Raw genomic sequence first — 27,317 nt, forward strand, 5'->3', positions numbered from 1 at the left:
TCTCCCCTGTGGCTGTTCAGTCTCTTGTATCATCTGGATGTTGTCATAGTCCACTTTGATTAGACTCATGGCTTGTGATGTCTGAGCTCCTAATATGGATGTAGTAGCTGCATTATCCACCACAACAAACTGAACATCATAGGTTTGCGCATTCTTCTGATTTTTGACACGCAGTATGCACTTCCCAAGTGGTCTAATCTCTGCTCCACTGTATTGAGTAAGTGTTTGTGTTGTCTGCTGCAAGTCATTCAATCTTCTATGTGGAATATCTTGTTTCCTGATGACATTGCATGTGGCACCTGTATCGATCTGAAATCGGATAGGCGTTTCATCAACTGTCAACGTTGTACATAACTTGTTTTCATGTCTTCTGCCATCTAACACGTTGATTTCGTCATCACGCGGCGTCAACGTTAGTGTCACTACTTGCTGTTTGCTCCAGCGTTGATCATCACTGCTGTCTTCATACATGCTGTCGGAATCATATCGCATCATGTGGACGGCTGCTTGCTTTGTTCCGGATTTCGCACTTGACCTGCACATCTGTGCAAAATGATTCTGCTTGTTGCATTTTTTGCATAACTTCCCATACGCAGCACAGTGCTGTTTGCCCCACTTGTGGTCCTTACCACAATATTTGCATTCCTTGTGTGTTGACATTTCTGCACGTGGCAATTGTCTGCGTTGCTTGCCAAAGCTCTTCTGTTTGGCTCTGAATGCATGAATCTGTTGCGTTTCATTGTTGCCCATCTCTTTCATATGTGCAGCTGTCGTTTCGCATGCTCGACAGACTGATACACATGTCGCTAGCGTAAGTTCCTTTTCTGTAGTAGTTGTTTTCTCAATGTGTCGTCTCTAACACCTACTACTATTTTGTCTCTCAGTAGCTCATCATGCATCTGTCCGAATTGACACGTCTTGGCCAATTCTCTGAGGTCTGTCAAGAATTGATCAAAAGACTCACCCTCTCTTTGAGCTTTCTGGTTGAAACGGAAACGTTCATAAATGACATTAGTTTCCCCGAGGCAATACTTCTTCATTTCTTCAAGAACTTTATCCAGGTTCCTCTTCTCCGCATCGTTTGCAAATGGCAGTGCATTATATATTCTAAGAGCATCTTGTCCTTTGCACGTTATGAATGTAGCGATCCTGTGCTCCTTCATGTCTGGTAGTTTGAGGTTGGCCAGGATTTCGTATGAATCCCAAATCTGTCGAAATTTGCGCCACGACTGGGATATGTTTCCCCTCACGACTAGTGGCTTTGGGAGCGGTATCCTGCTCTGCAATCTGAGTGGACGAGCTGCTTCTATGCGTGCTTCTTCAGCTAGTTGCAACGGGACTTCCACTTGTTCAACCATTTCGCTCGTTTATCTCTCTTCTCTCGGCTGCGTGTAGCTCCACTCGTGTCACCATGTAACATGTAATGTGCTCTTTAGACATACACTATAGGACTGATTGTATTGTGATATATGATCACTACTTATACAAGTGTATAATCTAATTACATCCTATTACAATCGTCATGCCTGAATTGTTCATACTGACGTGCTACCAACTGACCATCCATGAACCCATTGTTGAACCTGTCAATAACAGCAGTGATATTGGCTGAAGAATTTTTCCGTCGCCTGGGGTCTAAAAATGAACAATTTTGTACTATCAACTGGCACTCTGGAAAGCGCTTGTTTAGACTCTGTATTAGTCTATGAAGAAAAGGTGCTCAGTTCTCCAGAAGAGATTGTCTCTGTCGACTGGTCAACAAGTCATGCTCAACTGTCTGCTTCCAGATATCACAAAATTCACCAGAAGGAAAGGAAATACCATTATCATCTTCGTCATCATTCTCATCAGCTTCATGATCTTGGTCATATCTTTCTTCATCTACAGGCCGCAAGTTGTCATCTCTGAGTAGCAAGTCATCAGACTTGTTTACATCAAAAGCAACTGCTTCAGCCAAAAATTTCTTCACAGAAAGAACTTTCTTGTATGCAGACAAAATGTTAATATTCTTTTCTTGGCAGAGTTCATTCACTTCCCCTAGCATTGGCAGGTAGAAATTGAGGAATGAAAGATACAGGTTAAATTATGGATCACACAGACGTTCATACAGATCTCTACAACAGTCTCTTGCAGACTTTCGGCTGTGCATGTCCATAGATCTGGATTCAAAATACTCCACCACTAGCAGATCATGAAGTTGCTCTATTCTGCCAACACATTGGTGTAAGGACAACCAACGAATTTTGTGATACTGTACTAGTTTGACAAAGGGCTCACTGTTCAGTTCACATATTTTCCTGAGACTGCTTTGAGCCACTGGGCTGTACTTGAAGTGATCTAGAACGTCTTTTATAGTGGTTTCTACTTCGTCTGGAATCTCTTTCTGGGCATCTTTGGAAGCAAGTACCAGTCTATGGTTAAAACAATGCTGAGTAAAGAGCTTTGAATTATATTGTGCTTTCAGCTTAGCAGCCACTCCTTTTTTCACCCCTGTCATTACAGAAGCGCCATCGCTTGAGTATCCAACCAGCGATTCCCTTGGTAATTCAAACTTCTCAAAGATGGCCTTTATTAAGTCAAAAATATTTTCTAAATTTGGACGCCCTTCTAAATGTTCTACAGCCAAGAATCGTGTTTGGACACATTTTTGGCAATATTGACAAATCGAACATACAAAATCAACTGCTCTGTGACAGACGAGTCTGTCGTTTCATCAGCCATTGCAGACCAAAACAATGAACTATTAACATCATCGTGTATTTCTTTCATAATATAATCATAAATGTTTACCATTCTACGAGTACTGTTTGTCTGCTAGAGCGCATCCTTGCAAAGACCGGTGAGTTTGGGTCAGCAGACATTGCAAATTCCATAAGCATTTGGCAGTCAGAAAGTGCTTGATTATATTGACCAATAACGAAAGCCATTTTGTAAGGAACAACCTTTGAAAGCCAGTCGGGTGTTGTAAGCTTTCTCGTTTCATTTTGTGACTCTTCCTTTTCTTTGACATATTTTCTAATAATCAATTTTTTCCTACTGACATTGTAACCTTTCAGTTCGTCATGTTTTCTCTTGTGATGCTTCTTGATAGTATCTAGCCTGGGACCAGAATTACCAGAACAGTCAAAAGTTTGCCAGCAAATCATGCACGTCATCATTTCCTTGGTGTCTTTCGTCGCGAAGTCCATCAAGAACTCATCTCTTCATTCAGCCTTGAAACTTCGTTTCTCATCCGCTATCACCTTAGGCACTTTAGGACTAGGTTCAGAGACTGAGTCAGAAACCAGCGCCACACGCATCTCTTGCACAGTTAATATGTCTATCTAAGTATGCACTGTCTTCCTGGGTCAGTCTTCGATCAAGGCTTGCGGTCAGTCGATCGGCTGATTGTTGGCAGATAGAGGAAGCAGAATACAAACGTTCATAAAAGGAAGCCTCTGCTTCTAACATGCCCTTCGTCTCGCTGTAAGTGTTTCCTTCGTGAGCCAGCTCTGTCATCGTATTGTTCGTCTGTCGTTGCCGTTCTAAACGGGCATAGAAGCGTGTGGACTGTTCTCCTCGTTCATTCCATTGTAGACGAGAGCGTACCCTGGCACCAGCGGTATCCAAGCGGTCCAGAGCGCGCAACTCGTTTTCGGTTTGACGAAGACCATCACGTGTGTTTATATTACGATCCTCTCATTCGGCCGACAGTCGGTTGTGACACTCGAAAAGTGTGGCTTGGAGATGTCTCCTTCGGCTTTGCCTACTTCTCGCCCGTTCTTCACAGTGAGCTCGAGTGAGATCACGCAAGTAACACTTACCCACCTCCCACCAATCGACGATCGAAGGAAACCGTTCTTTTTGAAATCGCCACTCAGTCCAAAAGCTTTCGACTTTGTCTACAAATTCGCCGTCTATTAATACGTCTACGTTCATGTGGAAGTAGCCAGGACCTCGGTTCGTATTGGTTTCCAGAGGTATGGAAGCGCACACCGCTAAGTGGTCCGACCACTGCCATGGGTCCATGCGGACCCCGCTGACGTTGAGACAATCGTCGCTGCACAATATCAAATCCAAACGACACATCTGTGTAAACCGATCGTTATGTCGTTTCCACGTGAAATCTCTACCGTTTGGATACCTAGACCGATAAACATCTTTATAGTTAAAGCTCTAGATCAACGAGCTTAAACGACGGGCACCGGGATCGGGTCTGTCACGCGAGGCATTGAATCTGTCTAGGCGTGGATCCATGACAGCGTTGAAATCTCCCAGGATCCAATGGTTGGACTGTCCCACGAGAGATTCTACTCGAGACCTAAGAAATTGCACTCTGTCAACACTCGCACATGGGCTGTATACACACGTAATGTGTTAGACACTTCCCTCTATTCTGACCAATGCCGATATCAGTCGTCCATCGTTATCTCTGCAAGTACAGGAAAGTTCGGAGTGAGCGCGCTTGGAGAATAGGATAGCAACACCATTTTGCTGGGCTGTTCCCAGATTGCATAAGATATCATAAGAAGGAAAATCTTTACTATATTCTTGAGCTTCCTCATCTGTAGCCCAATGCTTGAACACCAACAATATCAACTTGGAGAGAACAGAGAAAGCGATTTAGAGCAAAACGCTTGGACGGGTTACGAAGACCATTGACATTTACGGTAGCAATAGTTAAGACCGACATGAGGACGCTTAAAACGAGGGGAAGGAGGAAAAGATGACTAGACGGAAAGAGTGGGACAGAAGGGAACAATTATTGGGTGTCGGGAGTGTAGCGATCGACTCGGGAGCATCGCTACTCTTTCTGAAGTACGGGGAATCACTTCGCAGCAGGCCCGTAGGAAGCAAATAAAAAGTGGTACGGCCTAACGCACGGTAAAGGGCGTGGCTTTTAATTTAGTGCGCGTTAAAGCAAGAGACCAATGCTCCAATTAATAATGATTATTTAGTAAACTTTCCAAATAGTGATTCCCTGTGCTCAGACCCTGCTACGAACCTATTCCCAATCTCTGCTAAATCTAAATCATCAGTAAGGTCCTTGTGAACGTGCAGTACCATACAATTATTAAGCCTGATTTGGCTCATTGTGCTTCGAAGGTAAGTCTTGATTCGTCTCATTGCACTGAATGAGCGTTCGCTTACTGCATTCGTAGCTGGCATTACAAGAATCAACCGAACTAATGTTGAGACTTCACTCAGTAGCTCTTTCTCAGCGTCACTCAGTTTCTTGAAATATTGGACCACATCCATTAATGTGACAGGATATCCCTCTTGTACATGACCACTGAAGTCAGTACCAAATATAGCTAGTTGTGTCTTTAGCAAATCAGATTTGAAATCCCCTGAATACAGATCAAGAGCTGCTCTTAATTCATCTTCACATGCTGCATTCACAGCACTTTTTAGCAACAACGTTTCAAGATTGCTATATGTCCTGTAACCAGGTTGGTCAAACCGATCTTTGATACATGATATGATCAAATCAAAAGCTTCAAAGTAAATCCTCCTATAGTGGGCCTGTGCAGTTTCTGGAAACTCTGGCTCTGCATTCCAATGATCTAGCCTACGTGGTCGTTTTCTACGCCGAGGTGCCTGAGGTTCTCCTACAATCATTTCTCTAGCAGTTTCAGTTGCCTTCTTCCAAAATGCCTCAAATCCACTATCTTCTCTCATAGATTCCAAAGTCCTGACTGTCATTGATGCAACTGCTTGTCCTTGGGCAGCTGAAAAGTTTGTATGTTGAAGAGTTCTACTGAGGTTGTCACTATGACTAAACAGCAATCTTCCCAGCATAACTCCAAAGAGAAAAGAAAACGTCTTCATCTGGGCTGAGACTCCCAAAATTCGTCCTCTCATTTCCGTCTCTTTGACGTCACCCAGTGATTCTTCCCAGAGTTCCTGAATTGCTGAGTAGTTGTCTACAATGCTTTGTAGAGACTTTGCCTTTACTGTCCACCTAGTTGGACATAGCACCCTGAGCCCAGGGGTGTCTGGTGAATGGACGTCCTTCAGTTGCCGTAAACAAGCATCTCTCTTCGGTGACTTTTTTATCAATTTCATGATTTCATATGCAGTGGTCAAAGAATTGTGCATGCAGTCACAGCGCTTCACCGTATCAGAACAAGCTAAGTTCAAAGCGTGACCATAACAGTGAGTGTAAATTGCTCTAGGTTCTTCTTGAGAAATCTGCTTTGCCACGCCCTGTCTCCTACCAGCCATAGCTCCTGCTCCGTCATAGCATTGTCCTCTGGCTTTGTTCAGAGATAAATTCAGTCTAAGTAAAACATCTCTAACGACATGGACTATTGTCTTAGCATCAACAGTATCTACCACATGCAGTCCAATGAACTCCTCATGTGCAGCAAACCACTGATCCACCCAGCGTAAGCAAATAACTACCTGCTCTCTATTAGAGGAGTCAGTTGTTTCGTCAGCCATGATAGTGAAAAACTTGGCACTGTGAAGTTTGTCAGCAACTTTCTCTAAAACTTTCAATGCCATTAGCTTCAGCAGCTCGTTTTGTATTTCAGGAGATGTGTACTTGTCAGTCTTTCTAGTCAGCCACGTAGAAAGACTTTCACTATCAACTGCACGGAGTCTTAGAAGCTGGGAAAAATTGGAATCATCTTCATTGCCATCACCTCGCAAGGCCAAGCCTTGACGTGAAAGAAAACGTATATTCTGTATGATTTTTAATAAACAAACTCGCCGTTCTTCTTTCTCCACGGCATGCTGTGATGACAAACTTTCACCCACATCGGGTATTGTCTTGCCAGCAGACAGTATCTTTAGTGCTGCATCTTCATGACAGGTAGACTGCTCATGTTTGGCAAAGTTAACTGTGGCGTCTTTCCAATTAGTATAACCATGAGATATAAAAGACCACTCCAAGTTGGGTGCCACAAGCTTCTTTTCCTTGTACGCCTTTACGCACGTATGACAGTATACTTTGTCCTCACCTTCCACGTAGTGAAGCCACTGCCACCTGAAACCGTTAGCTAATCAGTTATTACTGACAAAAGTTGAAAGGAAGAAAGGCGTGGTACACTACACTATACAGCTTAATTAACTTAACAATATGTTTCTCAACTAGTTACCTCAAAAACCATGCCGGCTGAAATGGCCTGTACACGACGCTTTTCTTCCCAAATTGGCGCTTTGGAAACTGAATGGCAGTAGGCTGGTGAGGTGACTCACTTAAAGAAGGCGTTGATCTTGTATGGTTTTTCTTTCCAATAACAGGACATTGGCGGAGAAAGAAAGAAGCCGGATGAGGAGCTTTCGCCATTGTCAATAACGCGCGTTATCTGAGGCCAAGAAGAGGGTAGCCTCGTACCCAGGCCCTCTGTATGTCTACCTGTGTGTGTGTGTGTGTGTGTGTGTGTGTGTGTGTGTGTGTGTGTGTGTGTGTGTGTGTGTGTGTGTGTGTGTGTGTGCGTGTACGTGTGTGTGAATGTCTGTCAGTCTGGTTTCAAATTGAATGCCTCCTTATATGTGTTTGTTTTTCCTCTTCTCTCTCTTTCGCTCGCGCAGAGAAGGGTCTGGCTAGGCGAGGCTACAAAAAGTGGTGCGGCCATGGCCGCACCAGCCGCACCGGCTCCTACGGCCCTGCGCAGCTTTCTCATAACCGTCGTACCGTCGCGCATGCGATAAGGCATCATCGGTTCTCCCTCGTGAATGATTACATTCGGTTCTTTCGATCGTGATCTGCTCCGCATCGACCTGCCTTGCGATGAAGAAAGGCTTCTCGCATATCTCTGTGTCTGTTTCCTGCGTTTACTTCTTTTGGGAGGTGGTTCGACAAAGACAGGGTTGTCCTTATCGCCTGTGTCGAAGTAACTGTGATCTCGGTTAGCCGATAAGGTTGCCTCCGCCCAGTCGGCTGTTCCGGAGGTCTGAAGACTAGTCGTAGCGACGGAGTGGGAAGAGTCAGCGGAAGGGTTTGTAACTTTGTCATTTACGTGAGGATCGGGCGCACAGTGCGAAGTTTCGTCGGGAGTGCTATCGTCAGCCAGAGTTGGTGCTTGTGCAGGGAGCCTGCCTTCTTCGTCGTTCTGGGAAGTCAACTCTTCCCCTACCACTTCCTCGGACCCCAGAAGAACGTCCGAGTTGTCCACTGTACAAGAAGACGAGGGCGCGCCTAGAGAAGCGTCGCGTTTTCCGTCGCCGTCTAGGATGGAGTTGTCTACTTCTAGATATGGCAGTTCGGGTGTGCCAGCACACGATCTACCGTCGTACGTCCAGGGCGAGTCGGCTCTCTCGCGCAAGGGATAGGGTTCCGAGGCATTTGCGTCGGCATCCATCTCTGCCTGGTGGTCGTGTGAACGAGTGTCCGGCTCGGGACAGTCTCTGACTAAATGTGATGCACTCTTGCATCGATAGCAGTGCCTCACCATTTTTCCGCACACTCTCACTACCAGATTGTAGTGACCGATCGTGATTAGACTAGGAAAGTCGTCGGCTGAACAATCCTTAAACTTAAATAATCGGAAACACCCGTTTCGATGGTCGGGTGTTTCTTGCTGGTTAGTCTTCTCGTCGATATGAGTGTGCCCTTCCTGCACAGTATGGAAGTCACGTGACTATCATCCATTTCAAATGGCATCAACAACGTTACTGCTGTGTACTGAGTCTTTGGTTTTTGTACGCATTCGCAGGCAAAATGCCTTGATTTGACATCTACTCCGTATGTCAGGAGTGTCTCTTTTGCTGTTTGGTTCTTCAGTGTGACCTGGTAGTGATGCCGTTGCACTCTGGCAATGCAGCTTACTTCGTCGACGCGTACGTGTTGCAACACCGCCTCTTCTACTTCGTCGTATGATACTGCGAGGCTTTCGTCTATTCGAATCCTCAGTGACATGTCGCGTACAATGTGCGCCGTCATGTTGACTTTGACGAACACGGGCGCAGTCACTCGTACGGCAGAGAAACTCTGCGCACAAGATACAAAACGACGAACAGACACGCAACAGACCTGAAACGGTTGGTTGGCTGTCTGTCTGCACGACGTTTCCTCGTAGACTGAGACTTCTTGATCACGTGTCACTCGGTCAGACAAAGACAATGAATGAAAATTGACGTCAAATGACGCGTTCTTCGTATCAAACAGTAGCTAAAGACGTCAGCTACTGAAATGTGAACGACAGCTGGAGCGAAAAACTCTCCAAAGCAAGAAAAGACAACAAAATAGGGAGCTCACAGAATACGTGCACACCCTATCTATCTATCTATCTATCTATCTATCTATCTATCTATCTATATATGGCCATGCCTCCCTTGTTCGAGAACAACACAAGAAAGAGAAGTACAAGCAATTTCACCATCCAGGAGGACAACGTCCAGATGTCATCCCCTTGGTACATGAACATTTTGGGAGATGGGGCAAGGAAGCCATTAACTTCCTCAAGTCCCTAGGGGATCGCTCCAAGGATGAATATGGTCAATACAACAAAAAGGATTTTATGTCAGTGTCTAGACGCCGGATTAGCGTTGCACTTCAGAAAGGCAATGCTAAAGTTATTCTAAGGAAGCTGGAAAGACTAATTTATGCTTTTTCTTCGCTTGACCTTGCTTTCACAGACGTTCAGTCTTACGTTCATTAGAATAGACAGCAGTTTTCATTAGTCTTTTGTGCTAGAGAAAGAAATTATTCAATAAAATCTATCTATCTATCTATCTATCTATCTATCTATGAGCTTCTTTTATTGTTATATATTCGCACAGAATACAACAATAAACGTCTTATAAGGCAGGCGGAGTCTTTCCAGGATTGCCATCTCCTGTAACACCGATGATCCCGCCAAGACTAAAAAGGAAACTAAAATGGGAAGAAATTACATTACAAGCAAGACAAACACTGGAACTACTAGCTTTTCTGTTAATCCAGCAGCGATAGGAACTTCTGCTGACTGCCTGAATGATGTTGTCAAAAAGGATGTCTATGTCTCGTTTGAACGGCTTACACACTCGGGCCAGTGATCGTTTCGTTTCGGAGAAATGAAACCTCTTGTACCAACAATTAGCTGAAGCAATTCTGTGTGATAAGAGGTCTTGGCATCCTGCACAAGATGTTTATATTGTAGATGTTTTCTTGCTTTAGTATCTTTCGCCACCGGCTAAAACGGTACCGACAATTCAAGGAGTCAAGACTTTTTCAACTTGCGACTGTAAACGACTAAGTCTGGACGCAACGTCGTAATTGCTATTTCGTTCGGAAACTGATAGGGCAGAGAAGGCAGATCACAAAGAGCTTGATAGTCTGAAGAGATGTTAGACTTGATAAAGTCGTAAAAAAGTGCAAGAACATTGTCATGCCTCTCCTTGTAAAGACACAGTCTCAACAATTCCGGCAAGCGTTGAGGATATGACAAAGGGACTCAGGTTGCTGACAGAGAGAACACTGGTTGGACTCCGACTTCTTCCACAAACAGAGGTTCAGAGCAGTTGGAAGAGTCTCTTGGATAGCATTAAATGCCCACTTGAACAGGTTATCAGGCAGATGCATCACTGATATTGACCACTACACTTTGCACTAGCACCCTGTACTGACAGTGACGATAAATGACGAAAATGATTCTGACAATTAATCTCAGAAGTTTGTTTCTTGATGAATTTTAGACTTTTTAAACAGAACCAGATGTAAGAGAGTGCTCTGCCAAGAAGGCGCCAAGCAAGAATCGAGAGGATGACGACTGTGCTTCGTCACTGATTTTTGCGAAAGCCAAAGTTCTTAGACAAACATCATCCGACTTGGTAAATCGTAAAAGGCAAGAACACCGGAGACTCTGGAAGAAAACAGAGGTTTGAGGAAGGTGAAATCCACCACGATTGGTGTCCAAGAACAAATGGGATACTGCGGCACAGTGAGCAAGTCCAACCCATTTCTTCAGATATCTTCTGACCGCCGTATCAAGATGATTTCGAATCCAGGAAAGAGGCAGACTAGAAATGCTGAGTAACCAAGCTAGTCGAGGTAACACAGCCTTCTTGTAAAGTTGGCATTTGCTGAGGCGGGACAACGCCGGTTTGTTGACTGGAGCAAACAGGTAGTTTACACGATCCAGCAGCTCTGACTTGATGACATCACAATACAAGTCGCCAGAAATCGGTAACCCCAGGTATCTGTAACTCTTCTTGTCAGTTAGGAATGGGATGGGCTGAGACTGAAGAGTGAGCTGCGGATCGAAAATAGCTGGGCTGGGTTGCCTCCTTCGAGCAAAGCGAGGACATTTGCTGACATTAGCTGGAAGTCCAGACCATTCCAGAAACTGGTCAATTCTCTGACACACGAGCTCAGCTTTCTTGATTCCAGGTGTGACAACTGCTGCATCGTCCGCAAATATCGAGTTCAACAAACCGAGGTCTAGAGATGTAAACTGATATGCACAGCGAGATGCTAGGGGCTCAATTGCATTTGTATACAGATTCATAACCATGTCAAATATACCCACTGAAGGGATCGCCCTGAAACACGCCCACACCGTAATGAAAATCGCTAGAGCACCGAGAACTTGTCAAAACCGGACCTCGAAGACCTCGGTATAGATTAGAAACCAGCCTTACAAGCGTGCCATCACAGTGGTAATGACGTAAGACAAAATGAATTAATTTTGTGATCAACGCTATCGAAAGTATTGCGTAGATCAAGCTAAGGTCTGACTGAGACCGTTGGTGTACTTTAGCATCTCTGACCGCAGATACCAGTTTAAACCGGTGCTCCTTGCAGCCACTGACATCTATATAAAGCTCAAATTGTCTGTGTGTGTGTGTGTGTTCGCGTTCGGCGGCCACGTTGTCTGTTCGTTCGCAACCGAAATCGGCACGCACACTTTGCACGCACAGGGGAAGGTTTGCGTAAAAATTTAAATAATTATGCACCGGGTCCCCTCTCCAGGGGTCGACCCCCGCGTAAAATTTCTCGACGACGCAAACGCTGCACATTCCAGTTCATTCGAACACACGCCCACACCAACCCTGTGTAGACTGCATGCATCGTCGTCCTTCGCAAAGCTTCGAGCAATCGAATATCTCTTGCCGACGAAACTTACTCTTCTAGCGCTTTCGTTTCTCTCCAAATTCTGATTGCATTTGCACCGAATCCGACCTACACGTTTTCTGCAGCAAGCGCTACACGGGGAGTGTGTCGATTTCTATCAAAACAATCTCAAACAGTAAGATTCGAATTACATCCGGGACCTCGCTACAAAGATTGCACGTGACGTGTCTACAGACTAGGCATACAACGTCGACCTCTGTTTCGAAGTGCAACGTCACGATGTAATAATAATAATGTGTTATTTTGCAATACATATAGTTAGGTAGAACAAGGGCGTCACATGGGTCCCAAAAGTGGGGGGGCGCAAATTTGAAGCTGAGATATGTGACGTAATTCATGGCGTCATATATATTAAATTCTTTTTAATATCAACATTACAAAAAGTTTACTAACTATTGTAGAGGAAGACGTCTGTCACAAAGAGCACCAAATTGTGAAACAAGATCATCAATATTACTCTCCAGTTCCTTAGCAATGTCGCATTCGAAGCACATCAGAGCAAGGGACCGGAGGCGCTCGTCAGCCATCCTAGTTCGCAGCCATGATTTTAGTCGCCTTAGAGCAGAAAACGACCGCTCTGCAGTTGAAGATGTAGCAGGAATGCAGAGAAACAACTTGAACAGTTTGAAGACTTGGGGAAACAATTCTGTGCAACGGAGAGAAACAAACTGACGAGCAAGAGCACCTATGTTGCCGGTCTCCACAACGTCTTTAGAAAAGTGCAGTTTAGAATAATTGTAAAATACTCTTATTTCAGACGTGAACTGAGTGTTGTCAAAGTCACCTGTGTAAAAGTGTAATATCTCACTCACAAGCGACTGATCTGGCGCCGATAACGAGACTGACTCGGACAACAACTTCTCAATTCCACAGAACACACGGTAATCTTTGCTACAAAAGCGTCGAGTTAGGTCTGATACCATGATATCCAATAATTCATAATATGCTTGTCGATAACGTTCTTTTGGTGACAGTGGCTGATATTGGGTCGTGCTTCGTTCGTCAATTCGGTGAGAAGGTCGACGAGCTCGAAGGAGAGCTGGTGGAGTCAGGTTTTTTGCTTTACTCTCTTTCTCCGATGACTGCCAGAAATTCTCAAAACTTTCATTTGTTCTGAAACTTTGTAGAGTAGCAATGACGCTATCAGCTGATCTTTTTGCTGCCTGAAGATCTACGTTCTCTCCCTGCAGGTACTGGGATAGATGAGAGATTAATCCTAGTAGAGTGTCTAGAACGGACACATAGAAGAGAAAATTGAATGAAGATACAACAGTCAGTAAACAGTGAGCTTCACTTCCGATCGCAGCATCGTCAGAGAGTTCGTCCAGAGCAATCAGAATTGATGCAAACTGTTGCCTAACAGTATGGACTGCTGCGTGCCTGGAACCCCACCTAGTATGACATGGTCGTTGGAGTACTGCTTGCGGGCCCTTTCCTTCGTTCTGTCTTCGTTGCACATCTTGAAACTTTTCATGTCTCTTGGCTGATCCTTCAAGTAAATTATAGAGACTGGAAACAGCACCTAGAACGTTTCGCACATCTGTAACGTTCTCGCAGCTGTTTTGAAGACTGAGGTTCAATCTGTGGGCATGGCAATGCACATATCCAGCTTTCTTCTCGACCTCCTGAAGCCTGGTAGCTAAACCTGAGTGCTTCCCGCACATGCTTGACGCTCCATCATAACACTGTGCCCGTACCATAGACATTGATAGGCCCGTCTCAAGCAAAACTTGCGTCAGTTGCTGAAACAGACTTTCTCCGTCAGTACCTTTTAAAGGCCAAAATCCAAGAAACCTCTCCTCTACATTCAGGCTGTCTGTTACAAACCTTACATTGACAGACATTTGTTCTACCCTTGATATGTCTTGTGACTCGTCACATATTAGTCCAAAGAAGCCGCAGTGTTTGACAGCTGTCGTAATTCTCTTCTGAATGTTAGATGCAATGAGTTTCAACATGTCGTTTTGGCTTTTGGGGCTTACGTAGTGAAAGTTTCCTTCCAAATGGCGTTTTAAGTCAGGGCAGTACCGTGACAGATATTCAAGAAATTCCAGCAGATTTCCTCTGTTGTGAGAATCTTTAGATTCATCGTGGCCTCTCAATGGGATGTTTTGTCTTCCCATTAAAAAAATTACTTCAAAAATTTTACGTAAATTGCGTCTGTTCAGCTCTACTTGTGTCTGGTAGGCTGTACTCAACTGTTGCATAACACTTCCTCTGGTTGCATCCTGCTGTTGGCTATTCTTCCACACTCCAACATTTGAAATATGACTCAAAGATTCCTCGTGACGCCTCATGTCAGCTACTGCTGACTTCCACTTCCTGAAACCTCTACTCACGAACGCTTGGTCTGGACAACCTTGTTTATCCAGGTTATGCTTTACTGTCAGCCGACAAGGAAAGCAGAACGCGGAATCCGCTGCAGGGCTGTACTCAAGCCAGCAAAATTGTGTGTACCAGTGTGGTTGAAAGGACCTATTACAAGTGCCAGATTTCGTCTGAGGAAATTTCCCATGCGGCAGTTCTTTTGCACAAGGTTGATACGGGCCATTGGTCACAGAACAAGCAGTTGGACCTCGGCAAGGATCAAACGCATGACACACAGAATCTTTCGGGCCAGATTCACTAGCAGTAGTACTAGTAGAGACAGTCACAGTCACGATAGAACTAGCTGTATCGTCGAACCTTGACGTACAAAAAGATGACAAAGACTTGGAGTGAGACGACTCTGGCTGCAGGGAAGTTCTTGATCTAAAAAAAATTGGCGTGTTACTTTTCCATTTCAACAATCCGCGATACGTTGTTAGTGGACCTTAGAAAGGTGGTAAGGAGTTTCTGTCCTTTCCGCTTTGTGTTCTTGTCGCTGCTGAGGCTGACAGAGCTGCTGCTGTGACAGCTGTCTCCCGCTGACATTTTCCGTATCCGGGTGCTTTAGCCTCGATTTCCAGGCAGTCCTTCATAGCAGTACTACATCTATGCTGAATCAGCTAATTTAGCTAAAGACAAGCTACACTTCTGTTTAATTAACGTTGAAAATAGAATTGACTCAAAATATAGCAAGCCACGCCCTAAAAAAGTGGGGGGGCTAGCGCCCTCTCTAGCCCCTAAGACGTGACGCCCTTGGGTAGAATCATATTATTAGCTGATTAAAAAGTGCTCATTTGAAAAATATAAAAGTATTTGTCGCTATAGAATTGGTTTAGTACGCTAGCACTGCCTCGAGATTCTCCTTATCTTCCTATTCATTTTCCTCTTTCTCTACCTGTATAGTGAAAAAATATATTAAGCACAATTCCAGGCGCTCTGTTGTCTTCACGTATACCTCTTGATGGAGACTAGAATTGCGGCGCCTCCAAATTTGTGGCTGAGCCTGCTGCTGCTGCTTCCGTTGTACGACCCGGCGCAGGTCCTCTTCTTGTTCTCCTTGTTGTTCTTCTTCTTGTTTTTGTTGTTCCACGGTCTCTCTGGCCATGTCCACTTCTGAAGTGGTGTCACGGGTGCGGCACTGCGTGCTGCTTGGCACACTTCGCACGCCTTTCCTCGGGTTTCAATCTCCCTGTCAGACCCGGCCACCAACAGAAAGTTCTGGCGACACTTTTCATCCTTGATATCTCCATGGGACCTTCATGAGTTTCGTCTATCAGCTTCTTCCGAAGTATGGACGGGATTAATACACGCATTCCCCATAAGACGCAGCCCTGTTCTGTGGACAGTTCGTGACGCCTTGTCCAGTAAGGTTTAAGTCGCTCATCTGTTACATGATCTGGCCATCCCGTCATTGTCATGTCGTACACTCTCGCTAAAACTGGGCCTTTTCTGGTGGCCGATCGAATCTCCTTGTTCGTGACAGGCAATTCGTCTACCAGCGAAAAGTGGAAAATTCCTCCGTCCTTGCTAGGGGTTTCAGCTCCCGTTTCTTGCGGCGTCGGTAGTCTCGAGAATGCGTCCGCATGTTCTAAGTCTGTCTCCTTTCGGTAAACTATCTCGTTTGAGTATCCGGACAGTATCATTGCTCACCTCTGCAGCTTGTGCCGCTGCCATGGCCGGTACTCTTCGTTTGAGTCCGAAGATAGCCGTGAGCGGTTTGTGATCGGTCTCTAAGGCAAATCTCCGACCCCAAATAGATTGATAAAACTATTATGGCCAGTGCTTCGCGCTCTACTTGTGAGTAATTCCTTTCCGTGGTTGTCATTCCCAGGGAGGCAAAGGCAATTGGGCGTTCTTTTTGCCCGTCTTGGTGTGATAGTACTGCCCCTAAACCATACGCCGAGGCGTCGCACGCAAGCTTGACATATTGTAGTGGCATAACACCCGTGCCCCTAAGATCATCTGTTTGCTTTCCTGGAACGCTTTGTCACATTTATCGTTCCATAACCACATGCCCTTCTTGTGTCTCAGTTCGTCTAATGGCTGGAGGATTGTTGAAATGTCTGGTAAGAAACGTGAATAGTATCTAAGCAGGCCTAGATGGCTCGCCAGTTCTGTCACAACTCCCGGTCTGGGCGCCTCCAAGAGTGCCCGTGTCTTTGCCTGTGTTGGACGTATGCCTCTGGAATCTACCACGTAGCCTAAATACTCTACCTCATCTTGTATATAAGCGCACTTGGATTGTTTCAGTCGGATTCCCTGCCGCTCTAGTTTCGCTAGGACGTTTTCCAGCAACGTCAGATGCTCTCTCTTGCTTGGTGCCGTCAAAATAATGTCGTCTAAATAGCAGGCTACTCCGTCGAGGCCAGACAGAATCTGGTCCATCGTTCTCTGGAAAATCGCGGGGGCTGAACTCACACCATAGCTAAGGTTGTTGAGTCTGTAGAGTCCCTTATGTGTGTTTAGAGTGAGGTATTCTTTTGAGGTGTCTTCCACCTCCAACTGTGTGTACGCATGCGAAAGGTCTAGTGTGGTGAACTGCTTACCTCCAGCTAATGTCGCAAATATATCCTCTGCTGTGGGAAGAGGGTAACGATTCATGTCTATCAGTTGGTTGAGTGTGACCTTGTAATCAGCACAGATGCGTACCGTTGTGTCTTTCTTCGGTATGTTCACTGTTGGGGTTGCCCACTCCGAATGGTCCACCTTACTGACGATCTTGTTCTTCTCCAGGCGGTCTAATTCTGTGGCAATAGCTTCCCTCATAGCATAGGGTGCTGCTCTGTTTTTCCGAAATACTGGCTTGGCTCCCTGCTTCAAGTGTATTGTTGCCTTTAAATCCTTGATGACGCTGTATCCATCTTTGAACCCTGCCTGGTGTCGCTCGATGATCTTCTCCACCTCTGTCTTTGGTCCGCGCTCCCCCTTTTATGTCAACGTTGCATACTTTAGACCAGTTAATGCGTATCATTTCCAGCCAAATTCTGCCCAACAGTGCTGGCCGATTTCCAGCAACAATCACCAGGGGTAGGTTTCGTTTCTGTCTTTCATATTGCACGGGGAACCGAGCTACTCCTTTTAGCTCTAGTGGCCTTCCATGGTAGTCTCTCAGTTTCAAATTCGTCTTTTCCAAGGAGTACCGTCGTAGATAGCAATTGTACAGTTGTTCAGATGCTACCGACACTACAGCTCCTATGTCTAACTCCATTTGAATGGGGTCTTTCCCGACAACCACCTTCACCATGTACTTGGGTGTGGACCAGTTTATGGTGTGAATTTCACCAATGTCCTGGGCCTTCTGAATGTAATACATTCCAAATTCATCGGTATCCTCTGCTGTGTCTTGGTCCTCTTCTCTTTCATTACAATCTACCAACATGGTCTCCAACTGTGTCTTGCTCTTGCAGATGTGTTTGAGGTGGCGCACCTTAGTGCAGCGGTGGCATTTACTCTTCTTGTGCCAGCATTTCTGCGCATCATGTTTACCACCACAACGATAACACTGTTCTCCCGTATTCATTGTTGGTTTCTTGAACTCTTTCTTTGTCGCTGTGGACACTAGGTAGACGTTTGACTCTCTAGGTTGTGCATGACTAGCTAACTCAGCGGTGTTCCTTGCGGCTAGCTCCACAGCTTGAGCTAAGTCACACGCTCTCTTGTACGCCAAATCTTTCTCAGACAACAATTTCTTTTGTATTGTGTCACTTCGCAGACCACAAACTAACCTGTCACGTAGTGATTCTTCTAAAAACGCTCCGAACTTGCATCCGCTCGCTTTGGTGTTTCAACGCCACGACGTAAGCCGCGAGGGTCTCTCCTGTTTACTGATCCCGGTGATAGAATCGGAAACGCTCAGCTATCACCAGTGACTGTGGTTTGAAATGGGCCTTTAGCGTGTGCACCAGTTCTGTGTACGTCTTGGTATTGGGTACGGCTGGTGTTAGGAGATTCCTCAGTACCCCATACTTGCTGGCGCCTATGACTGTCAGTATCACACTTACGCGCGATTCGATGGCGTCCGCTTGGTCTGCCGGTGGGATCGTGATTTTATTTGCTGCCATACAATGCTGTAAGCGCTCGAGGTAGACTTTGATGTCTTCTTTGGACTCGTCAAACTCTTCGATCCTGCCAATAGCAAACATCGTAGACGCCATGCTATCATTACCGATCACTTGCGCGGGAAAATGTCAGATTCGTATTTCTCTTCGCCAATGTAGTATACCAGGACGGAAACAGGTAGAAGTAGCTCCTTGATTCCGCTAGCCGCTAACGGTAATACAGAACTCGAAACTCAACGTGTAACAATGTCAGACTACTACATCCGCGCATGCGCAGTTTAGATATCTAATCTACTACAATCATCACTACCATTGTAGCATTGAGCAAACTTTAATTGGAGTAAACACAGGGCCGAGGTTAATTCAATGTTCTTGTAATTGTTAGGTGTCTTCGGACAGCGCTGCACTGCTCGCTCATAACAGTAGCATCACCAACAACTATCTAAATTTTCAAATCGCTTTAGTCTACAGCGATCTGCTGACTTATACTGGCCAAAAAGTTCCATACAACGTCAGGACGTGTAGCGGCCAGATCTTCATGTTCAACGTGAATATTGGCTGTTTTTCATGTGTATCTCTCATTTTGTTTCATTGGTTGCAGCTTCGCTATTCATACAGTCGTTTGTTTATCGATGAAATGTTGACCTACCAGTGGCAGACAACAGAGCACTTTTGGTCTCAAAGGGTCTCATTTCCAAGTGAACACATGCTAAGGGTCTTCCGAAAATCCGTGCATTTTTGACTCCCTAACTTTTTACAAAGCTGGCAAGATAGAGCTTTTTGTCTCCCAGCACTTGGTGTAAAGTAGTATACAACAGGGTGCTTACGTCCACTGTGCTGCAGTAAACCAATACCCGTGGACATGTATTCTGCTCACGCCTCAGGCAATTGATCAAGGAGCCATCGCAAGAAGAGGGATCCATACAAATCTATTTTCTACAGACAAGCGTATATTACCACGATTAGGGCTTTACATGCACTTAGAGACTTCATCACTGATGGAAGCGCTTGATAAATTATCGATTTTCCAGATCCCGTGGGAATTAAAAGTAACAAACACGTCTCGTCCATACACACTAGAGGTATTCTGAAGCGCTCCGCTGTTCGCCATACTCAGAATCAATTTTGAGAGCCTTCGTCGTTGTTTGAAAGGTAAGGTCCAGTGGCGTTTCACACATCACGGAAGACGGGCGTGATATCAATTACAAGCTGTTTTTACACGTAATTGTTTAACACGTCTTTGTTAGAAGCCATACATGTCAGAACTGTCGATGTTCATTTGAAGTGGCGTCAGCTTGCTGATGGACTGACTCGCATCTCTTCCGAACTGGGTTTAATCCTATGTTGATCCAGACCGTCTCCCATATATTTTGGGTGGCTTTCTGGAACTTCGAGGCTAGCGTGTATTTTTTGGACTTGGTTTTTGATGCATTTTCTTGTTTTGCTGGTAATGTCTTCAAAATTGCTTTGTACTCTTTGAGCGGTAGCACATTGGCACTTGCGCCAGTGTCCAGCTTGAATGTGATGAGGTGCCTGCCAAATTTCAGCTGCTCTGTCCAGTCTAGTTTGTTCCGTATATTACCCACAACAGATGACCCATGAAAACGTCGTGGTTATCTAAGTAATGGTCCTTTTGCGGCTTTTTATGCGTGGTGTTGGCATTGTGTCTGCCTGGCTTCTTTCGACCTTGTTGGCACACCTTTGCCAGATGGTTACGCATGCCGCATGGACTGAAAATGTTTTTATAGGCTGGTCATTGTTATGGCTGCTGAGTGCCTCTACAGTATTTGCACGACTTCTGTGTCTGCGTGCTCGCCTTACCTGGTATGCCACGTGTTGCGGGCGTACTGCGTGTCTGCCAGTTGCTTTGAAGCGTGTGAACTTCTTCCGCCTTTGGCACCTCTTTGTCATGGCTTGCGCTAGTAGCTTCGTCGCTTCTGCCGCTCGACATAAGTCTAAGGGCGCGTTTCTTTATTCTCTTCTGCCTCTTCTGGAAGAGTCTTCCACCTCTTCTGGAAGAGTTTATTTGGAAGATAGGCGGAGACGGAATAGGTTCGAATAAAGAAACGATACGGAAGATGTGGCGCATGCGCTCGTGTCAATTCTTTGGCCATGGATGATTTTCGTGTCAAACTGGCAGGAGTGACAGCAGAAGTTATGCTGTTGCTTCTTTCTGATGACGAAATGAGATTTTTTTCGTCTGGAGAGGTTGAAGAAGTTGTGGCCCCCTTATTGGGTGAAGAGCGCGTAGCCAGAACTCGCATACTTGGGTATGTTGAAAGGGTTGTCTGGTCATACGACGACTACACGTTTAGAAGGCATTTTAGAATGACAAAGCTGACGTTTAACATTGTGTTGCAAGTTATTCAGAGGTATATGGGAAGGGAGGATGATAGCAGGCCTGGTCGACCATCTGTTTCAACAGATAAGCAGTTGTTGTTAACTTTGTGGTATCTTGCTAACCAAGAAACCATACGAAGCATTGGGGACAGATTTGGTGTGTGTGATGCAACTGTCCATCGTACTGTTCGAAGAATGATGACTGTTGTCAAGGAAGCCATCATGGGTGAGCTGGTGGTCTGGCCAACTGGTGACCGAGCTGAAGCAGCCATTGAGGGTTTTAGGGCACGTTGCGGAGTGAAAAATGTGATTGGAGCTATAGACGGGTCTCACATTGCAATCAAAGCACCCAGCCAACATCAAACGGACTATATTAACAGAAAAGGCTTCCATTCAATTGTGTTGCAAGCTGTTTGTGATAATCGAATGTTATTCACCGATTGTTTTGTGGGATGGCCAGGCAGCGTCCACGACTCCAGAGTCTACCGAAACTCACCCTTATTTCAGGCAGCAGAATCAAGATATTCCAACATTTTCCCAATGGATAGCTTTTTGGTCGGAGACGCAGCTTACCCATTGTCTAAATGGACTTTAACCCCATTTAGGGACACTGGCAATCTTAGTGAAAAGGTGAAGTATTACAACTTTGCCCAGTCTTCAACACGAATTGTGATCGAACAAGCATTTGCTGCTCTAAAGGGTCGGTTTAGGCGACTGAAATACATTGACATGGATTCCACCTCTGTTATATCAGATGTAGTGCTGACTGCATGTACATTCCACAATGTCTGTATCCTTGGAGAAGACAACTTGGAGGACTTCATAGAGGACATTGAAGATGGTAGGCAAATACATGATGCAGACAATTATGCAAGAGTTCAAATTGACACTGAAGGAAAACGAAAGAGACAGACAATAGCAGATGAACTCTGGGCCAACATGTAGAGGCCAATACACTGTACCCTGCTGTGACACAGGCAACTAGCTAGCATAAAACTCAAACTTACTATCTCTTAGTCGTCTATCATATATATATATATATATATATATATATATATATATATATATATATATATAGACTTTATGATGTCTTGGATTTGTCTTGGGCAAGGGTCTGTAGCACACCCAGCAGTCCTTTCATGACTTCCATTTTGTCATCATGCATCTTCTTCATCACTTCAAGGTACTGATTTTCTTGTTCATTCCTCTGTTCATGTATCTTCTCAATCATTTGGACAATTTCACTTTTCGTCTTATTTTTGCTACTGGATTTGCTTCTTTTTTTCATAGCATCTATAGACGTCTTTGCCTTCTTTGCAGAGCTCCCTTCGCAGTAGTCTGTTGATGGCTCTCTCTGACTGTCATCTTCATTGGCCATGTCATCAGTCACATCCTCAATTAGGCTTGTGTCCCAAGTTGCAGCAACTTCAACTGGTTCTACACATGGTCTCCCTCCCAAAAGATCAGACAGCTCCTCATAAAACTCACATTCACGCCTGCCATTTCCTATAGCCCCAAACAACAATGCATCATATTGCTTAATTAAGCTTAATTAATTAATAAAAAAAATGGTATCACAGTACCACTTTTGTTGTTGTGGTCTTTCATTCGTTTGTAGGCAGCCTTTAGAGTCTTCCATCTGTTAGAACACTGCTCTTTAGTGACCATTACCCCCTGAGTTTCCATTTCTTGCGAAATGTTCCGCCATACAATGTTCTTCTTGGTTTTCGTGTCTTCAAAAAGAAGCCATTTCTCTTTTATAAGGGCGATAAGCATCTTCGTATCACCATGTGTCCACCTCTTGTCTGTGCCTGTTGTTGTTTGTGCTCTCTTTTCACACACTGAAGACTGCTGATGCAAAATGTCAGGAGATTGACAACTAGAGTTGGTTGCTGGCGAGCTGGTTGTTGGCGAAGTCTCTGGTTGTACATGTAGTTGCATGTCGTCATAGGAGGGACGGGAAGACAGACATGGAAGGCCAGACGGGCGCCACATCAAGGGACCCTCGGTGGAGCGGTCTTGGTTCAGGAAAGTGAACAAGACGTCGCTGGAAGCAGTTGAGGATGATAACGCAGAATTTGCAAAGTTGAATGTCATTATACAGCCTACTATCAAATTCCCCGCGTAATATCACGTGTCTGCAACCCAAACTACGCACGCGCTAACTAAACTACATGAAAAAGAAACACAGAAGAATTTATTCCGTCATCTCTTGACCTCTTCTCTTCCAGCTCTTCTGCTCCTCTCCTGGAAGAGGCGGAAGAGTCTTCCGACACCTCTAACCACTCTTCCGACACCTTTGACCACTCTTCTGACACCTCCTCTGAAAATAAAGAAACAAAGCCGAATCTTTTCTGTCTCTTCAGAAGAGGCAGAGGAGAATAAAGAAACGCGCCCTAAAGCCTGGTTCACAATACACGTCGCGTCGCGTTGTCTCGCGTCAAAGGAGGCCGTTTCCGACGCGAAGCGACGTGTTGAATAGGACTTTTTCCTATTCCAGCCCGTCGCGTCGGAAACGGACTCCTTTGACGCGACGTGAGGTGTACTGTGAACCAGCCTTAAAGCTTTCTCTAAAACTGAGGTTGGGCTCGCGCAATACTCTTTCCTTGACGCGCTCGTCTCTTATCCCGAACACAATTTTGTCTCGTATTAATAGATCTTGCTGTTCACCGAACTCACACGCTACAGCTTACATCTTCAAATCAGTCAGCCACTTGTCTATCGTCTGCTCTTCTCTCTGGTTGCCTGACTAAAATCGATGCCTCTCGTAGACTGTGTTCCGTCTTGGGTTGCAATAGTCCTGGAATTTGCGGAGGATCGCATTTACGTCTTGTCGCGGATCGTCTTCGCCTTCACCCGGTTGCGGGAAGACTAGCGTTTGGTATATTTCTTGGGCTTCTGGGCCTGCAACGTGAAGCAGAATCGCTGTTTGAGTTTCCTTTGCTTTCCACGTGAACTCTGCCGCTTGGAAAGACACGAAATTGTTGCTCCCACTTGCACCAAGCTTCCGCTAAGTTTCTCTCCGAGAATCGCATTACAAGTGGGGGTTGTAGTCTTTCCATGTCCTGACAACATGTGAAATTCGTGTGTTGCCTTCAATTCTGCTCTGAGATACACACAAGGCGCTGTAATAACTCTGACTGAAAGCCGCGTACAGAACTAACTCTACCATGCGCACCGATAATAGTGTCACGTGTCTGTCACAACGCTAGCCTATACTGAAAGTTTGCGCACAAGGTGAATTGTCTACACGGTACACCAGTGCTACATGCTTGTAACTCGTTACAATTAATGTTCATGGCTAGGCAACAGCGTCGACACCCCTTGCGATGATTCAATTCTCTGGTTGTGCAAACATTTTCCGACTAGCATGATGCCTCGATTCTAACCTTGAGAAGGATGTCTCAGCATCTGCAATGGTCTCGTTGCCATGATCAGATCGAACTCTTGATGGCAAACCATACTGACTAACAGCTTCAATGAAGAAATTGAAAACGGTGTCTGCTCTTTGTTATCCGAGCAACGCTGGAATAACCTTCAATCTGCAACGCCTTCAGGATCACACGTACATGTGATTCCTAACTCGAATTTGTTGGACAAGGATCCCCTTGGTCTTGATAAGTCCGTTCTAAATTTGGTATCTACAATGAGGATACTGCTTCTTTAGCTATTTCACAACTGCATCAAGATCACTGCATCAAGATCACTATCTGAGACGTCCGAAAATTTTACACGTGACCAAAGTCTGTCATTCTCCTTCTAACTGTCAATTCTTACGGAAACCCCTAACATTTTTTCGATGACCGGGACAGTAAACTCGTGGCCTAGGAAGTATTGTAGCTGCTCAGAGATCACACAAAATCTTGATACACCACTGTTTGATTGGAGGGTGGTTGCCTGTTACGAATCTTCGACTCCTGAACTGACTGCATGAAGATCTCGCTTGCTCCAAATATTCTGCTGCTTCACAAACATACACTAAAGAATTTCGTATGTAAGAATTATCTCTAGTGTGGCCAATCGATTCATAGGTGTGCACAGACGGTCACGGAAAAGGATGCATGACGCCGGCAAGCCTGCTAGAATCTAACTGAAAGGACATGATTTGCCGTTGGGCGTCATTCAGCAGTCTTCTGACAAGGCAACGAAGCTCGTCGACTGTTTCCTCACATGAAACGGGCATGATCTACTGTCTAAAGCTAGCGTCGCAAGCCGAGCTTTCATCCCTGCTCACTGTGCGACTTCACGTGTTGTTCGCCTCAAGGACCTCTCACGTACGAGCAGGCGAGCAACACGTGAGGTTCCACAGTGAGCACGGAGGACTATGCCAAGCGTTTATCTACGGTTTAAAATTATATTAAGCATGTGCAGTGGCAAGAAGGGAATAAACAAACAGTGATCGCAAAAGAATCTTCACCAACCATGTTAATGTACCAAAGCCTAGCCTCCATTAAAACTAGGCAACACTTCAACTAATTACTACACTTTATACTTCAACACTTAATAAAATAATTACTACAATTAATTGATACTTGTTCACGTACAGTTCTTCTGATACTTGTTGATCTGCTCAAAGGAAACCGCTGCTGTACTAAATATGTATCAATTATGAGTCACTTCTTTCCATAACCTTCATAAAACAACAAACGAGCAGTCATGGCCTGTTTGAATTTAGCGTCATCTCCATAGTATTTTCTTCTTAAGGATAGATGTCCATTGAGTTAAAGTGTAAGCTGGGCTAAGTTCAAAGCCATGACAGGAATGTTTTTACATGATATGAAAAACACCAGCAAGTCGGCCAAAGTAACATTCTCAACAACAACACCTACAAGTATATACCACAGACAGTTAATTGCCCTTATTATAAACAGAGTCAATACACAAAACACTAAACCTTCCAAATCTTCAAGGTAGCGACCAAAATAGATGTGAACTTGCTCCCCTTCTCTCGAGGAATTTAAGCACAACTAAGTACAAATATATTTATGATTTCAGCACAGTTCTCTGATTCCAACGTCTATTTAAACAGCAAGGTGCTGACGACGTTTTGGCTGTTGCACGACAGCCATCTTTAGGGCAAATATTCAAATACTAGTAAATGCAATGGAGTAGTTGTGATGTCATAAATACAAGTAAACAATAGAACAATAGTTGACCAGAACTATCTACACTAAGATGTACAATTATGATGAAACTTGGACTAGTGATATGTTGTTGTAGTCTTTATGAGACTTGCCCAACATTTTGATAGTTCCATTCCCTCGTCCGTATTGATAAGTAGATGTTGTTGGTTAAGTTGAATGTGTAATGCCTCTTTCATCCTAAGTTGTAATGTAGTAGATGCATGCGCTAGAATACGTGTACCATCCCAATCCATATTACATGTTTGATTCGACCATGTGTGTTCGACAACTGCTGATTTCTCATTTATTATTTTTCTGCAAAGCTCCTTATGTTCCTTTAGTCTTGTTGCTAATCTCCTTTTTGTCTCACCAATATATGTCTTTCCACAGGCACATGGTATTTGATAAGTGAGATGTGATTGATGTTCTTTAGGTATGGGATGTTTAACTTTGCATAACATATTGCGAAGATTCCTCCCTGACTTAAATGATACCCGAATATTATATCCTTTGCATATTCGTCGAATATCCTCGCTCAATCCTGAGATGTAGGGCAGAACTATAGATGCACAGAAGGTATCTGGAGTAGAAGTTGAAAGAGATGAAGATTGATGTGAAGGATGTAGAGTTGAATGAATAGAGTTGGCGGGGTATCCATTGTGCTGTAATACTTGTAGTAGATGATTTGTTTTGGAAACTGGAAAGAGAAACGGGTACATATACAATGCAGTACTGTACCTGCTGTCAGAGGGTTGCGTTCTGAAACAAAAAGACATTGAAATGCATGAGACTGCTTTATCATTGCTGACAGTACATGAGGAGTTTCCAGTTCCTTACGGAATTGATCTAACTCAGCTTTTACACCGAGCAAGCAAAAATGAACTGCTAATGCAGACAGCATTTGCTGCTTGCATCTAAGAATAAGAGGCTTCGTGTAGCCCACATCCATAAACGTTTGCAGCACTTCATTGTCTGTCAGTAGATTGTCGAATTCAAGGCCATTGGCATCTGCAATCTCTAGAACTGTCATTGCAAACAACAAATGAAATGTGAAATTTGCCACAGCACCTGCTTAGCAATTGAACAGACGTCTGGATCAGTGATGTCTGGTTGATTTCATTTATTGTTTTGCCGCATAAGTAGCTATACACACAAGGTATAAAGACAGGGCAGCCCATGCCATCTTGAACAATTGCCATCGTGATTAAAACTCCAAAATTTTAAAAGTTTTAAAAGGTATTTGTAGTAACTCTACTCAAGTGTTATTAGACAACCGCCAACTCAGAGCTAAACCGCGCACGCGCAACCGGACCCACGTCCTCGCATGTCAACCTACTACACCCCTTCCCCCTAAAGTCTTTTACCCCTACTTGTATGATAGTGCTA

General features: G+C 44.6%; 5 protein-coding genes across 5 annotated transcripts; 2 read left to right on the forward strand and 3 right to left on the reverse strand.

Annotated features, from left to right (window-relative positions):
* Positions 1–4,573: 4,573 nt before the first annotated feature.
* On the reverse strand, positions 4,574–7,571 carry LOC134181287 (zinc finger MYM-type protein 1-like). Its single transcript, XM_062648533.1, has one exon. The coding sequence runs from the start codon at positions 6,487–6,489 to the stop codon at positions 4,930–4,932; it is 1,560 nt and encodes a 519-aa protein (XP_062504517.1). The 5' UTR covers positions 6,490–7,571; the 3' UTR covers positions 4,574–4,929.
* Positions 7,572–12,318: 4,747 nt separating this feature from the next.
* LOC134181606 (zinc finger MYM-type protein 1-like) lies at positions 12,319–15,153 on the reverse strand. The gene is made up of 2 exons (XM_062648872.1): positions 14,856–15,153; positions 12,319–14,794 (listed from the first exon to the last, which is right to left on the reverse strand). Exons 1-2 carry the CDS (start codon positions 14,954–14,956, stop codon positions 12,436–12,438), a joined length of 2,460 nt encoding a protein of 819 aa, XP_062504856.1. The 5' UTR covers positions 14,957–15,153; the 3' UTR covers positions 12,319–12,435.
* A 1,144-nt stretch (positions 15,154–16,297) lies between these two features.
* On the reverse strand, positions 16,298–20,419 carry LOC134181505 (uncharacterized). Its single transcript, XM_062648781.1, has 5 exons — positions 20,290–20,419; positions 18,583–18,676; positions 18,236–18,535; positions 17,433–18,114; positions 16,298–17,335 (listed from the first exon to the last, which is right to left on the reverse strand). Exons 1-5 carry the CDS (start codon positions 20,417–20,419, stop codon positions 16,298–16,300), a joined length of 2,244 nt encoding a protein of 747 aa, XP_062504765.1.
* A 62-nt stretch (positions 20,420–20,481) lies between these two features.
* On the forward strand, positions 20,482–21,227 carry LOC134181506 (uncharacterized). The gene is made up of 2 exons (XM_062648782.1): positions 20,482–21,134; positions 21,218–21,227. The coding sequence occupies exons 1-2, from the start codon at positions 20,581–20,583 to the stop codon at positions 21,225–21,227; spliced, it is 564 nt and encodes a 187-aa protein (XP_062504766.1). The 5' UTR covers positions 20,482–20,580.
* Positions 21,116–21,779, forward strand: LOC134181642 (putative nuclease HARBI1). The gene has a single exon (XM_062648909.1). It carries the CDS (start codon positions 21,235–21,237, stop codon positions 21,751–21,753), a length of 519 nt encoding a protein of 172 aa, XP_062504893.1. The 5' UTR covers positions 21,116–21,234; the 3' UTR covers positions 21,754–21,779.
* Positions 21,780–27,317: the final 5,538 nt, after the last annotated feature.

Source organism: Corticium candelabrum, chromosome 6, assembly GCF_963422355.1.
Source record: "Corticium candelabrum chromosome 6, ooCorCand1.1, whole genome shotgun sequence".
Classification (NCBI taxonomy): domain Eukaryota; kingdom Metazoa; phylum Porifera; class Homoscleromorpha; order Homosclerophorida; family Plakinidae; genus Corticium; species Corticium candelabrum.